This window comes from Myotis yumanensis, unplaced genomic scaffold, assembly GCF_028538775.1.
Source record: "Myotis yumanensis isolate MYYU_CA2020_CCGP unplaced genomic scaffold, mMyoYum1.0.hap1 SCAF_5, whole genome shotgun sequence".
NCBI lineage: Eukaryota > Metazoa > Chordata > Mammalia > Chiroptera > Vespertilionidae > Myotis > Myotis yumanensis.
In genome coordinates, this window is record NW_027223756.1 from 31,022,714 (window position 1) to 31,035,658 (window position 12,945).

The following is a 12,945-nucleotide window of genomic DNA, read 5'->3' on the forward strand; positions in this document are numbered from 1 at the left end:
TTTCTTGATTACCTTCTCTGAATCGTCTCTGTCCTGTGTACTTCTTATGGATAAAGTGAGCGGTGTAGATGGTAGTAGTATGGTTTCAACACATACATTGTAGTGATAGTTAGCATGGCAAAAGTAGATTGCAAAGAAAAGTCTGTAAAGTTTTAAACTGGCCCTCAGTAGTTGTAATATTGAAACCTGAATTTGTTCAGCCCTTGTATATTTCCTTTCCTGGCCTTTTATTTTTCTTTCTCTCTGGTTTGTTAGATGTGACATTTCCCTCATTTCCTGAATGGTGAAGTTGTGAATGAGGGTATGAAGTTGTAAAAGAGAGACTCCTCTTATTTTTATGTCCTTTTTATGAATCACCCAGTTGTCTTCCTGGTGGATATCTGCACTTTGGCACGGATTCTGGGATTCTGTTTCCTTATTTGTGATGTTAGCTACTCCTGGTCTGTGTGCTTTACTTCAAGAGGAAATATCTGGAGTAGAGCCATAAGACTGACTAGAGGAGGAAGAGACAGAGCAGGTAAAAGATGAGAGGAGTATTGTGAGAAGAAGTGGTGATACAGGGCTGATGGGTGTAAATAAGACCACCTAGGTTTCTTCTCATTTGAGAAAGAATGAATTTGGGTAATGGCCTAATCTAAGAAGGCCCTGACGTATCAGAGATAATCTTTGAGAATAACATCCTAGCCAGTTTGAGTTCAACAGACTAAATTAAGTTTAAATTACTCTTAGTTTGTATTACCTCAGTGCCCCTCCTTCCCACCTTGGTTCCAGGGCTTTGTAGCAGTGATAAAAGGCCTAAATTATAACAATAATAGATTTATAGAGCATCTCTCATACTTTCCCTGAAGCATTCTACAAAAAATTAGAGTCCAATAGATTTTCTCCTTAAACAATCTCACGGGTTACTCTAATGAGAAGAAAAATGGAAAATTAAGACATTTTTTAACACTCATTGTGATTTTAGAGGTGAAAGGGACTCTTGAAATTGTCTGGTCTCATCCTGAGATGAGGGGCTGAGGTCCACAGTGAAGAAAAGACTTGCTGAAAGTCACTCAGATAGCTAGTGGTAGTGCGGATCCGGAGAAGCACAGGTGTGACATGGAGGGTCCCAGAATAGGCATGCCCAGGTGTGATTTCCTGAGGCATCAGGGAAGCTTCTAAACCAGCCGTGGGCAAACCACGGCCCGAGGGCTGGATCCGGCCCGTTTGAAATGAATAAAACTAAAAAAAAAAAGACCATACCCTTTTATGTAATGATGTTTACTTTGAATTTATATTAGTTCACACAAACACTCCATCCATGCTTTTGTTCCGGCCCTCCGGTCCAGTTTAAGAACCCATTGTGGCCCTCGAGTCAAAAAGTTTGCCCACCCCTGTGAATCTAAACCCATCTTTGTGCAGAGTCAATCATCAGTGGCTGATTGCCTTGGTTACCGCTAAGCCTCTTGGCTGTGGCTAGGACACAGACTGGCTTCCTGCCTCCCCAAGATTATGTTTTAGAGTTGTTAGTCTAAATTGAGTCTCAACAGCTGGAGTTAACAGGGTGTGAGATACTTAGGCTGGAGATGGAGAGTCAGTGGGAGACTTAGTAGATAGAGCACAGCTTAGTCAAATTTCAATACGACAGACTTTAGGAAGCTATCTTAGGTTTGTGCTATGAAATTTGGCCTCTTGCAGTAAAATGGGGTTTGTTTCATTTTCACCTGTATCTGCCAGTTTTCTTTTCTAATTTCTCTGTGCATTCTTCTCAGTTGTATCAGGCTCTTTCCCCCTAACTATTCCCTATCTATCAGACTGTCAGAGCTACTGTAGATTTTGGGAGAAGGAATTGGAACATGAGCTGACCTACAAGTCAATTTCCCCAGGTGGATAAACTCCACTGCAAGCCTCAGAGGGAGGGGCCTCCTCATTCCAGCAATCTGGCCGGGCTGACAGACTCATAGCTGATGGGGGCAGGGGAGGAGGTGGGGGCCAGTATTTCTTGGGCTAGTGAATAACTGCCTGAGTCTTTGCAGTCTAGGCAGAGAAGACGAAAGTCCTTGGGGTAGGCAAGTCGCCTGGGCTGGGGATGCCTGGGCAGATGTGGAGGCAGTTGGAAAGGTGGCACCGCAGTTGGGTTGCTGGAGCTGCGCTGTTCCTAGGAGACGGAGGAGCAGCAAACCTGCGGGGGAGGGGGAGCAAGTGGGTTGCTGCTTTTAGCTGCTGAAAGGACTGCAGGGAGCTCTGGGTAAGACATTTTCTGTTGCTGCTGCTTCTGCGGTAGAAGCTGCCGCTAGTAAGTCAGAGGAAGGAGGACCGAGAGGGAGGAGGCTTCATTTGCAGCCATGCTGAATCACTGTTGCTGATCAGATCTCCTGCTGGTTGGCTGCGAGAACCGAGAACAGAGCTAGGATCTCCGGGTGCATGCACAATTCAGCAGCTGCCACTCCCGCTGGGCCTTGCACAATGGAGGCTGAAAGGTATGTATGTGCAAGTGTGTTGTGTGTGTGTGTAAGTGAATGTGTGCTCGTGCGGCAGCCACCAGCTTTTGTGTTTGCATTAGCTAGGCAGGGTCGGAAGGAAGACCTAGCCACTGATGGATCCCAGCGGGAGGCCGAATAGAGCAGGGAAGCCCCTTTCTCCAGAGATTAGCTTCCATAAAGGCAGGTCTGGATTTGCTGGGCAGCGGAGCACCCTGCGAGAGGACTTCCTGGCTGGTGTTTGGGAATAGTTTCAGCATGGGCTGAATCAGGATTGCCTTTCTCAAGGCATTTCCCTTTCCTGGCTACTTTCCCGGGGTGTTTTTTCTTTGGTGGTGTGTGTGTGTGTGTGTGTGTGTGTTTTGATGTTATAGCAGGGCTGGCCAGGCATAGAGTGATTGCATTTTCACACTGAAGTGCTCAAATCTTCAGGAACCATGTTATGGTAATGTCGTTCCTAAAAGTGTTGTGTGTGTGTGTGAGCGTGCGTGCCTGCGTGCGTGCCTGTGTGCGTGCCTGTGTGCCTTTATATGCACACAAATTCAGGTAAGAAGGAGAGAAACCTATCAGATGACACTCACTCTGATCTGACTTTCATTGGCATTGAAAAGTTTATAAATGATACTGGGAGGTGTGTTCTTAAGAGGAACTCTTGCTTCTTTACCAGGGGTTTCTTATGAAATAGGAATCAGCAATCTGTTGAGCAGGATCTAACTAGTAAGGGTTTATTTCCTGGCAAGCACATGTTTATAAATTTTAAACTATTATCTGGGGATCTGATTCTTTTACTGTGAAGGTGCCCAGTGCAATGCATGGCGAGTCATTCCTCTGTGTGCCAAAACATCTCATGTTGTGCCAGCCTCTTCATTCTGCATCTGCAGCTGATAGAGAACAAGGCTTGTCATTTTCCTCTAGGTGAGATGGCAGCAGGGAGGGGTCAGGTCATGCAAGTGCACATGGAGGGGAGGGCTGCTGCTTTGAGTTGTCGGTTTGATGCAGATGGTAACCCGCTGGTTAAATAACAGGTTTAATTAAATCCACACTGTCTGGAGAGTACCGCAATAAACACTTCCTTTGCACAGATTGCCCCAACTCTTGCACCTCGTGGTGCAGAGTGATGTCATTAAACATCTCTAGACCTCATGAGGCCTGACGTGATTTCTGGGTGTTCTCTTTTCTGAACAGGCCTCAGGGGCTGTCTTTCTTTTTTTCTTTTTGTTAATCCTCACCTGAGGATATTTTTTCCATTGATTTTTGGAGAAAGTTGAAGGGAGGGAGGGAGGGAGGGAAGGGAGAAAGAGGGAAGAAAGAAGAGGGAGGGAGGGAGAGAGAAACATTAATGTGAGGAAGACACATTGGTTGGTTGCCTCTTGCACCAGGGCTGGGATTTGAACGTCCAACCCAGGTACATGCCCTTGACTGGGAATTGAACCCACGACCCTTCAGTACATGGTCGATGCTCCAACCACTGAGCCACATCTGCCAGGGCAGGACTGTGTTTCTTGATGTGACTTCAAGAGTCTGGGGCTTTTGGGACAGAGTATGCTGCTGGTGCAGTCTGTCCCTGGATGCTCTTTGCAGTAAAAGCATAGTGTTGGACTCCATGTAGCCTGTTTCCTAGACTTGGGGCAGAGGTGGGCAGTGTCTTCACCTTTCTGTTGTGTGGCATCTAGCAGTAGGGTCGGGTGATGTGAATGGAGGTTAGAGGTTCTGGACCAGGCCTATTTTCTTGACTCATGGTATAATGGGCTGAAAGGTCCATGTGAGACTAGCAGCAGCAGATCACAGTACTGCTTCCCAAGCATTTTTGGGCACCTAATGTGTTCCCAGGACTGTATTAAGAAATGTAATGGGTCCATGCCCTCAAGGAACTCTCTTGTATTTCAATATTCAGTGCCTTTCAGCTGGCATGGCTGATGTAGTTTGCTTTATAACACCTGTATTTTGCATATGTTCTTATGCTTTTCCTGTATTGGAGACAGAGAGTAGCGAGAAATACAAACTGAGCATCTTCCAACATTCATCAGGTCACTCAGCTCACTATATTTTGTTTCTACTCCAGGACCAACTTACCATGCCAAGCATTTGTCTTCTGACATCTCAGCTTTTCTAGTCCCAGCTGATGCTCTTCTGAATTCCAGTATCTCTCAGTATCTCATAGTTGGGAACCGAATAATAGATGAAGACACCAGAATTTTTGTGCTTTTGTTTTTTATATCTTATAAGTCCCCAAACTTGGAGACAGGTCCTCAAGGACAAGGATGGTACCTATACCTCTGAATAGTCCTCAGTGACTGCTCTGTCACTGCTCTGTGACTGCGTGCATAGCAGGTCCTGGATAATAATTTGCTGATTAGTTGATAACCTCTGTGGGAAGCTCTGATAATTGAAAAGCAACCTGGTTAGAGAGGAGATTGAAAACGTTTGGCCAATAGGTTCATCTTTAGATATCGGCCTTTTTATCTCAGTACGGGTAATTGACCCTATGGAATGCTTTGAGGTAGGAGAGAACTGGGGAATTAGTCTTGTTTTACAAGTTCCCTGAGAAACCCAGGGTCAGAGAAGCTGAGTGACTGGCCTAGGATCACATGTCAAACCTCCAGAGACTGGAGGAATCCTGAATCGGGGGCTTGTTCCACACTTAACCTGATGAAGCTTAATTGGGGCTGTGTTTAAGCATTAAACATTTTCAGCCAAGAGATTTTTAATGAACAATTTTCTTTCTTTGCCATAAGGGTATGAAAATAACTTCTACCTTTAAAGGCTATTAATTGAAAGCATGGGCTTTGGAGTAACAGATCTTGCAGTGAATCTACTTCATAAACTGTGTGACCTTGAGTGTGTCACATTTCTTCAGAAATAATTTTTCTTTTTGGTGCAAAAGGAGTAATAGTATTTATACCTCATGGGGTTGTTGTGAAGATCAAATGAGAAAAAATGTATAAAGCACCTAGTCAAGTTTTTCTGGAACAGAGGAAGTACTAAGGAAATGCTAGTTGCTGTTATCATTGGTATTCATTTATTGACCTGCTGAATCCCATGACTCTACTGGGATACTAACATTAGGGCCTTCCTATATTTGTCATCCAAAGCAGATTATGTGGGACCATTCCTATGAGAAAATTAGGGAGAGTTTTTCAGGCCAGGATTTTTTTTTTTACCTAAACTATCTTCTTGTAGTCAGATATAGGGGTGGCATTTCTTCTTCTAGGTTTCAATAAGACCTACCTCAGTCCTCTTTTTTATAGATTCCCTGAGGTTTGGAACCACCGAATACACCTTTGTTCAGGCCAAAATCTTAAGAAGAACCTGTGAATTTATACTCATTTTTGTTGTATCCTGCAAGCTCTCCAGCTCGATGGGTCCTTCTGAAGCTGTTTCCCATCTCTCTGTCTGAAGAATTGCTGTGGCTTGGTTTGTCAGAGGAAGATAATTCTGTCTTCTGTTTTGCAAAGAAAAAGGCTCTCAGTTACTACAGTGATAGCATGTGTGTGTATGTATTTGTGCGTGCGTAGAGCAGATAGACATTGAAAATGGCAGTTGCTTTTGCTATTGGGATTTTATTTCAGTTCTGGAAATCATACTTATGGATGAATTAAAATAAATTTCTGACTTATATGAGATACCTAGAGTAGTCAAATTAATAGAGACAGAAAATATAATGGTGGTTGCTAATGGTTGGGGAGAGGGAGGAATGGGGAATTATTATTGTTTAATGGGTAGAGTTTCAGTTTGGGAAAATGAAAATGTTCTGGAGATGGATGGTGGTGATGGTTGCACAACAACATAAATGTACTTAATGCTGCTGAAATGTACAGTTAAAGATGGTTAAAATATAAATTTCATGTTATATATACTTTGCCATAATTTAAAAAATTATTTTCAGGCCCAGTCTCTGGCATATCTGTAAGAGTTGCAGAGAACCACAACTTCTGGAAGAAACATCATAAAAAGGGGAAGTTGGTTGTTTTTCTTAAAATTGTGGTTTCCTTCATCAGAGGCATCAGGATGCCCCTGCTTGAGGTGGGCCCCAGGCGCCCAAGATTATGCCATGAATTTGTGTGAACAGTCCTCAGAGGGAGAACGGCTCATCTTTACTGAGCGGGGCCTGCTCATGGACCTGGGGGAGCTTTGGAACAGGACGGAGCGTATCTCTTTGCCCTTGATCCAGGAGCAGATAGATCATATTTTCTGAGAAGACACAATTTAGAGAACTGATGCTCTCTAAAGACTGGGTTTTGCCATGCTAAGTAAAAAATGCAGTCAAGATCCAGGGAAGAACAAGTGTTGAGTGCAGCACTTAAGCTTTTTCTTTCTTCCCACAGCACTTTGCTGAGTCCTCTCCTGCCTCAGAAGTCATGGGTAGGAACTTTTGAAGAAATTTTGCCTGAAGCAGATGTGCATTTTACCCATGATAATTGAAATAAAATTTTCCATTTTGGAAAAACTTTTTGGTGAAATAAGGTTTTCAACTGCAAAAAAACCCTCAAAACAAAACAAAACAAAACAACAACAAAACAATCAGTGACAGAAACCACGGAGTTTCCCCATACTCAGGTTTGGATTTTTTAGGATCTTGCTTGCTAGGTTTTAGATTATTCCAGATCCAGACAGAAACATTTTTGGATAACTTTTCTAAAGCAAGTTCTTTATTTGATGAAATTTGCCATTGTAGAACTGACCTAATTTTTTTCAGTTGCTAGATGAACCCTAGAACTAGGTTAGCCTGAAAAGAACATTAATAAACGATATAAAAAATAAATTGAACATGCTTTGTTCTCAGATTCCCACCTCCCCCATTAAATAAGTTCTGTGGTTCTCAAGCTAGGTATCTGTAACTTTTTATAATTTATAAGGACTTTTAGAGTCTCAGCACAATTTTCCTGGACTTTTCTTTTTAATTTATGAATGTCTATTGTAGCCTTTATCAAAACTACACACATGGAAAAGTTCAGTTTTCCTATTCAAACCAAACAGAAGTTTGGCTTCCAAAATACCACATAACAAAGGGTGTGCTTTCTTTTAGTCTTTCTTGCTCCTTGTCTAATTCTGTCTGAACTCAAACGGTTCTTTTGTGCTTCACATTTTTACACAGCCCACTTAAGAGATTTTTACCCCTGGGTTTTGAAGGAAGCAGTCTGTGAATTGGACCCTTAGGAATGTGATTAGTAACATACCTGTTCTTGAGCTTGATTATAAGAATGGCAACAGCTGCTGGTTGGCTTTGATGAATTATGGTGGGCTTGTGGGAAAATTCCAAATTCAATACAATGAATAATGTTGACTCCAGTAAGCGCTACAGTTTCCCACAGTCAGTGGGGTGAGGTAGTGCTGTGTCACAGGTCCTAGAGGATCCAGTCTTTTCATTCAGCCTGGTTTGGCCGCACAGTGAAGAACCTCAGAGAGTGGGACATAAGAAATGAGCCCCCTTGGCCTGATAGGCTGTGCACATTATCGCAAGTCAATGGTCATTCCTTGCGCTTTAGGGTTGGGAAACATGCTAGATCTGCAGTTTGCCCAGATCCCTGTAGGTTCCAAAATCCTAACTTGTCAGCATTCTATTGCTGCCCAGACTTGGAGAAGCAGAGTCAAGCTGATGAACTCACAAGAACCTGGAGTACAACAGTTTGTTAATTTGCCGTGAAAACTATTACTGGCAAGATGTTCCTGAGGGCCTGCCACCACTTTTCTTGCTTCCTGAAGGAGAACCATGGGGGAGGCTAATTTGATCAAAAGGCTGCATAGTAAACTAGGAGCTAAGTTATGGCACTTAAGCTTTACACATGGATCTGACCTGAGGCTGAACCAAATGACTATGTCTGGTAATTAAATCATTTTCTTTCCTGGATAGTGTGGGGTGAGTGGGACCAAAGGCTTTCTCTCTCTGATTCTTGTTTTTTAGTTTCCGTTTCTAAAGGGTGCATTTTTTTTAAAATGAGGGATTTTAATGATTTGGGATAGTTTTATTTTTTTCTTATTTTTTAAAAAAATATGTTTTTATTGATTTTATAGGGAGGAAGAAGCATCAATAATGAGAGAAAATCATTGATTGGCTGCTTCCTGCTCGCCCCCTACTGGGGATTGAGCCCATAACCCAGGCATGTACGCTGACTGGGAATTGAATCATGACCTCCTGGTTCATGGGTCGACTTTCAACTACTAGCGACACCAGCCAGGCTATTTTTTCCCCTTCTTTAAGAGACTTTGCCTTTCTTCTGTCTCATCTGTAGCTTGAATATAATGTGCCTGGGCTCTGTGTATGTTGCCCAGTATCAACCCACTCTGCCTAAACTTTATTTGCATCTCTTGAAGCCTTTTACAGGCTATGTAGTTCCTAGCTTCAGCAGCATTTCTAAGGCTACCCTTTCCTCTCCTCTTTCACACCCTTCATGCGCTGGAGCTCCTCATCTGACAGATCCCCCAAATACCTCTGCACAATCAGCCTACCCAGAGGCTTTTCTGTTTCCCACTTTGCTGACTTGCTATCTAGTGTCTTTTCCTTTCCATTCATTGGCTGAATTTTCCTCAGCGATGGAAAGAGACTAAGAACTGACACAGTAAGCAGCAATAGAAACTATTCTTGCTGCTTCCCTTTTCTTTAGTTGATGCTGGCTTTTTCTGCCCCCCATCCTCCTGATTCTGTATCACCAATACAGGGAACCAGACAGCTAAGAAATAATTCCTCAAATCCCCCATGGGGAAAGGGGAGGGGAAGTTGAGAAGGATAAAGCCATAATTATTTTTATAAGGGGAAGTGAAGAAAGACGGAATAGTTGGTAGTTATACCTCATTTACTTACCCATTCCTTCATTTACTCAAATAATCATTTATTGAGCACCTGTCATGTGCCAGAAGCTAAGAATAGAGAGGGAAATAAGACACCATCCTGTTTTTCACGGAGTTCAAAGTTGGGTGAGCAGTGTTGTGCTTGAGCCAACAATCATCCACTTGCAAGAGCTGCTTATTAAATTTTTAGGAATTTTATGAGTCAGTTTTTAAATACAACTTTTATTAAAAATTAAATTATGTAACTTAATTATATTAAAAACAAGTGTAATAAGCACTCAAAACTCATCACTTCCCATTTATTTTACTATGATCTTTGTCTCTTGACCAGCAGTCACCAACTGGTGGTCCACAAGGTCCGAAAGATTGGCAACCACTGTCTTGGACTATGTCTCTTATATCTGTATAGTGGAAATACTATATGGCGATATAATGATGTGTTTGCTGCACATTTCTTCCCACCTCCATATACTCAGTGACAGTGTGTTGGTAGATTGAAATATGTTGTGGTGGGAATATTTACACCATGGAAATTGGCAAATGTTAAAAATCAGGGCTCCCTTCCTTGAAACATTAAACATTTCCAGCACATACTGTGTGGGGGAGACAGAGAAGTAAGAGATAATTACATTATTATATAGAGGAAGGCACAGAGTACCATGGGAACACATAGGAAGGAAAATTAATCTAGTGCAGCGGTTCTCAACCTGTGGGTTGCAACCCCTTTGGCGGTCGAACGACCCTTTCACAGGGGTTGCCTAAGACCACCCTGCATATCAGATATTTACATTATGATTCATAACAGGAGCAACAGTACTGTTATGAAGTAGCAACGAAAATAATTTTATTGTTGGGTCACAACATGAGGAACTGTATTTAAAGGGCCAGAAGGTTGGGAACCACTGATAGTGGGTAGTGGAGGATGATAGGAAGATCCCAGCAAGAGGCTTGAAGGGCTGAAAGGAATGAACTAGACATCAGGGAGAATGGGGATAGGGCAAAAGAGCCTGGTATATTTAGGCAGTTGTAAGTATTTTTAGTACTACAGTAACAAGAAGTCTTCAGGAAAATGATGAGATTATGAAGGGCCAGCCTAGGTCTCTGAGATTTGTTCTAGATAGAACATGCCATGCTTACACTGACATTCTGTGAAGATCACTCTGGAGCCTGGGAGGAGGTTATCATAGTAATAAAACAAGAGATTATGATGGCTTAGACCCATGGTCGGCAAACTGCGGCTCGTGAGCCACATGCGGCTCTTTGGCCCCTTGAGTGTGGCTCTTCCTAAGCCTTAGGACAGTGATGGCGAACCTTTTGAGCTCGGCGTGTCAGCAGTTAGAAAAACCCTAACTTAACTCTGGTGCCGTGTCACATATAGAATTTTTTTGATATTTGCAACCATAGTAAAACAAAGACATATTTTTGATATTTATTTTATATATTTAAATGCCATTTAACAAAGAAAAATCAACCAAAAAAATGAGTTTGTGTGTCACCTCTGACATGCGTGTCATAGGTTCGCCATCACTGCTCTATACTGTAGCCAATGTGATCTTTCTGAAGCACAAATATGTTCACCTGCTTCCTGCCCCACTTCTCTGCTTAAAACCTTTTGATGGCTTCTCATGGTTTCAGAATGAAATATAAACTCCTTAGCTTTGCTTATATGGCACAAGACTGTTCAGTCTAATAGCCTTTTTTTCCTTGATACTCTCCTCTAGTTTTACTGAACACACTTGAGTTTTTCTCCAGGTCTCTGTGCATACTGCTTTCTCTGTCCAAATACTTTCATCTTCCTTTTTACCTGGTTAATGTATGCTCTTGCTCAGCTTCTACAAAGTTTTCCCCTCAACATACCAGCATTGGGATAGTTGCCCATCCTTTGTGTTTCTGTAACCCTTTTTTATTGTTTAAAGTATTACGTATATCTTCCTTTCCCCCAATTGTGTGTTTCTGTAACTCTTATTCTGTATAATAAAAGGCTAATATGCAAATTGACCAAATGACAGAACGACCGGTCGCTTTGATGTGCACTGACCACCAGGGGGCAAATGCTCAACGTAGGAGCTGCCCCCTGGTGGTCAGTGTGCTTCTACAGGAGGAGTGCCACTCAGCCAGAAGCCCTGAGCTGGGCTCATGGCTGGTGAGCACAATGGCGATGCAGCAGCGCTAAAGATGTCTGTCAGTCAGACATCCCCGGAGGGCTCCCAGACTATGAGAGGGCGCAGGCTGGGCTGAGGGACCCCCCAAGTGCATGAATTTCATGCACCAGGCCTCTAGTCAAATTATAATACTTAAGATACAATGGTTAAATGTTTACTTGGCTTTCTCCTCTACTGAACTCAAAATTTTGTGAGAGCAGGGTCTGTTCCTTGTTTATTGTGTTTCCCTTAAATTTCAATACAGTGCCTGGCACACAGTAGGCTTCATTAGATGTTTGTTGAATGAACAAACATTCCTATGAATTGAATGGTATAGTGCTTAATTTCCCCTCAATTTCCCCATCTGGAGAGTTGGAAGTTAAGCACTCCCACAAAGTCACAAAAGTGCTTGGTGGAATAAGCTGAGCTAGGACCCATCTTCCACCAGAGGGATGCACTTTGCATTGGAAGATCCTGCAGAAATGCCTGACCCAATGCATTCCTTCCCTGTTGGGTCTATGGTTAAGAGAACAGGCTGACAGGGATGCCCCTGGTGGGTGGGCAAATGCATGCACTTGTGGCAGTTGGGTGAATGGGTTTATCAACATGTGATCCTCTTTTTTCCCCCTCCCACTCCCTTCCTGTTCACAGCATCAAGCTGAGCTCCCTGTCCCCGATACAGGCTGGGGATGATGAGAAGAACCAGAGGACTATCACTGTCAATCCTGCCCACATGGGGAAGGCGTTCAAGGTTATGAATGAACTGAGGAGGTACATTTCCTATTTTGCCTGTGCCCTTTTGGAAGCAACTTGCCTGGTGAGCGTTATCAGGTTCTATTAAGTTAGGACACCACCTCCTAGTGAATTCTGACTCTTCCCCACCCACTCTCAGTCACATGGCAGATGTCTTTCAGAAATCTCTCTCTTTCCTTTGAATTTAACACCTATCATTTTAGTACTTAATCACAGGGGAGAAATCCTTTATGGTTACAGAAATTCTGTTCCTGGACTTGGTTTCCAACTGAACCAGCTACTTGAAGTCCAATAACAGAATGATTATAACACCTACACACAATTGCAGATTAAAGATTGTGGATGCCATGCATTTTCTTTTGGCCTCCCTCTTATTCCTTGGTCTGAACTTAGCTTGTTAGCCACTTGAATGGAAAAATACCTAGCTTCTAAAATGCAATTTAACTCTATAAAGAAATAAATGAAATGCAAATGCACTCATCCTCACCGAGCTAAAAGCCAGTGTGCATGTTTGATGAGCTTGTTGCAAGACAGGTTCAGGACAATGAACATGCTTTTTTGTACAAAGCTTGTGCACACAATCTCTTCCTTTCTAGAGAACTCAGAAGCTTCTTTTGCCCATGCCATTATTCATCCTGTTGTGAACTGTAATTGTTTATTTCCCCTTTTCTATGTAGCTCATGAGTTTCCTCAGGCAGCGGCAACTTCTGAATCTTTGTGATGTCTAGCACCTAGTACTTCATAGGAACTGAGGCAGTAGCTAGGCTCTGCGATGGGTGAGTGGGGGTAAAAAGTTGAATAAATAA

The 12,945-nt window shown here is 42.7% G+C and overlaps 1 protein-coding gene across 3 annotated transcripts in view; it reads left to right on the forward strand.

Moving 5' to 3' along the window:
* The first annotated feature begins 1,963 nt into the window (after positions 1 to 1,963).
* The window catches only part of KLHL3 (kelch like family member 3), a 101,644-nt gene continuing 90,662 nt past the window's right edge, over positions 1,964 to 12,945 (forward strand). Inside the window, exons 1-3 of one of the 3 annotated variants that reach the window (XM_070414943.1) lie at positions 1,964 to 2,227; positions 2,350 to 2,459; positions 12,038 to 12,157. In XM_070414943.1, coding sequence (XP_070271044.1) covers positions 2,404 to 2,459; positions 12,038 to 12,157 — 176 coding nt within the window. In that variant the 5' untranslated portion in view covers positions 1,964 to 2,227; positions 2,350 to 2,403. The other 2 variants (XM_070414944.1, XM_070414945.1) reach the window with 2 other exon arrangements.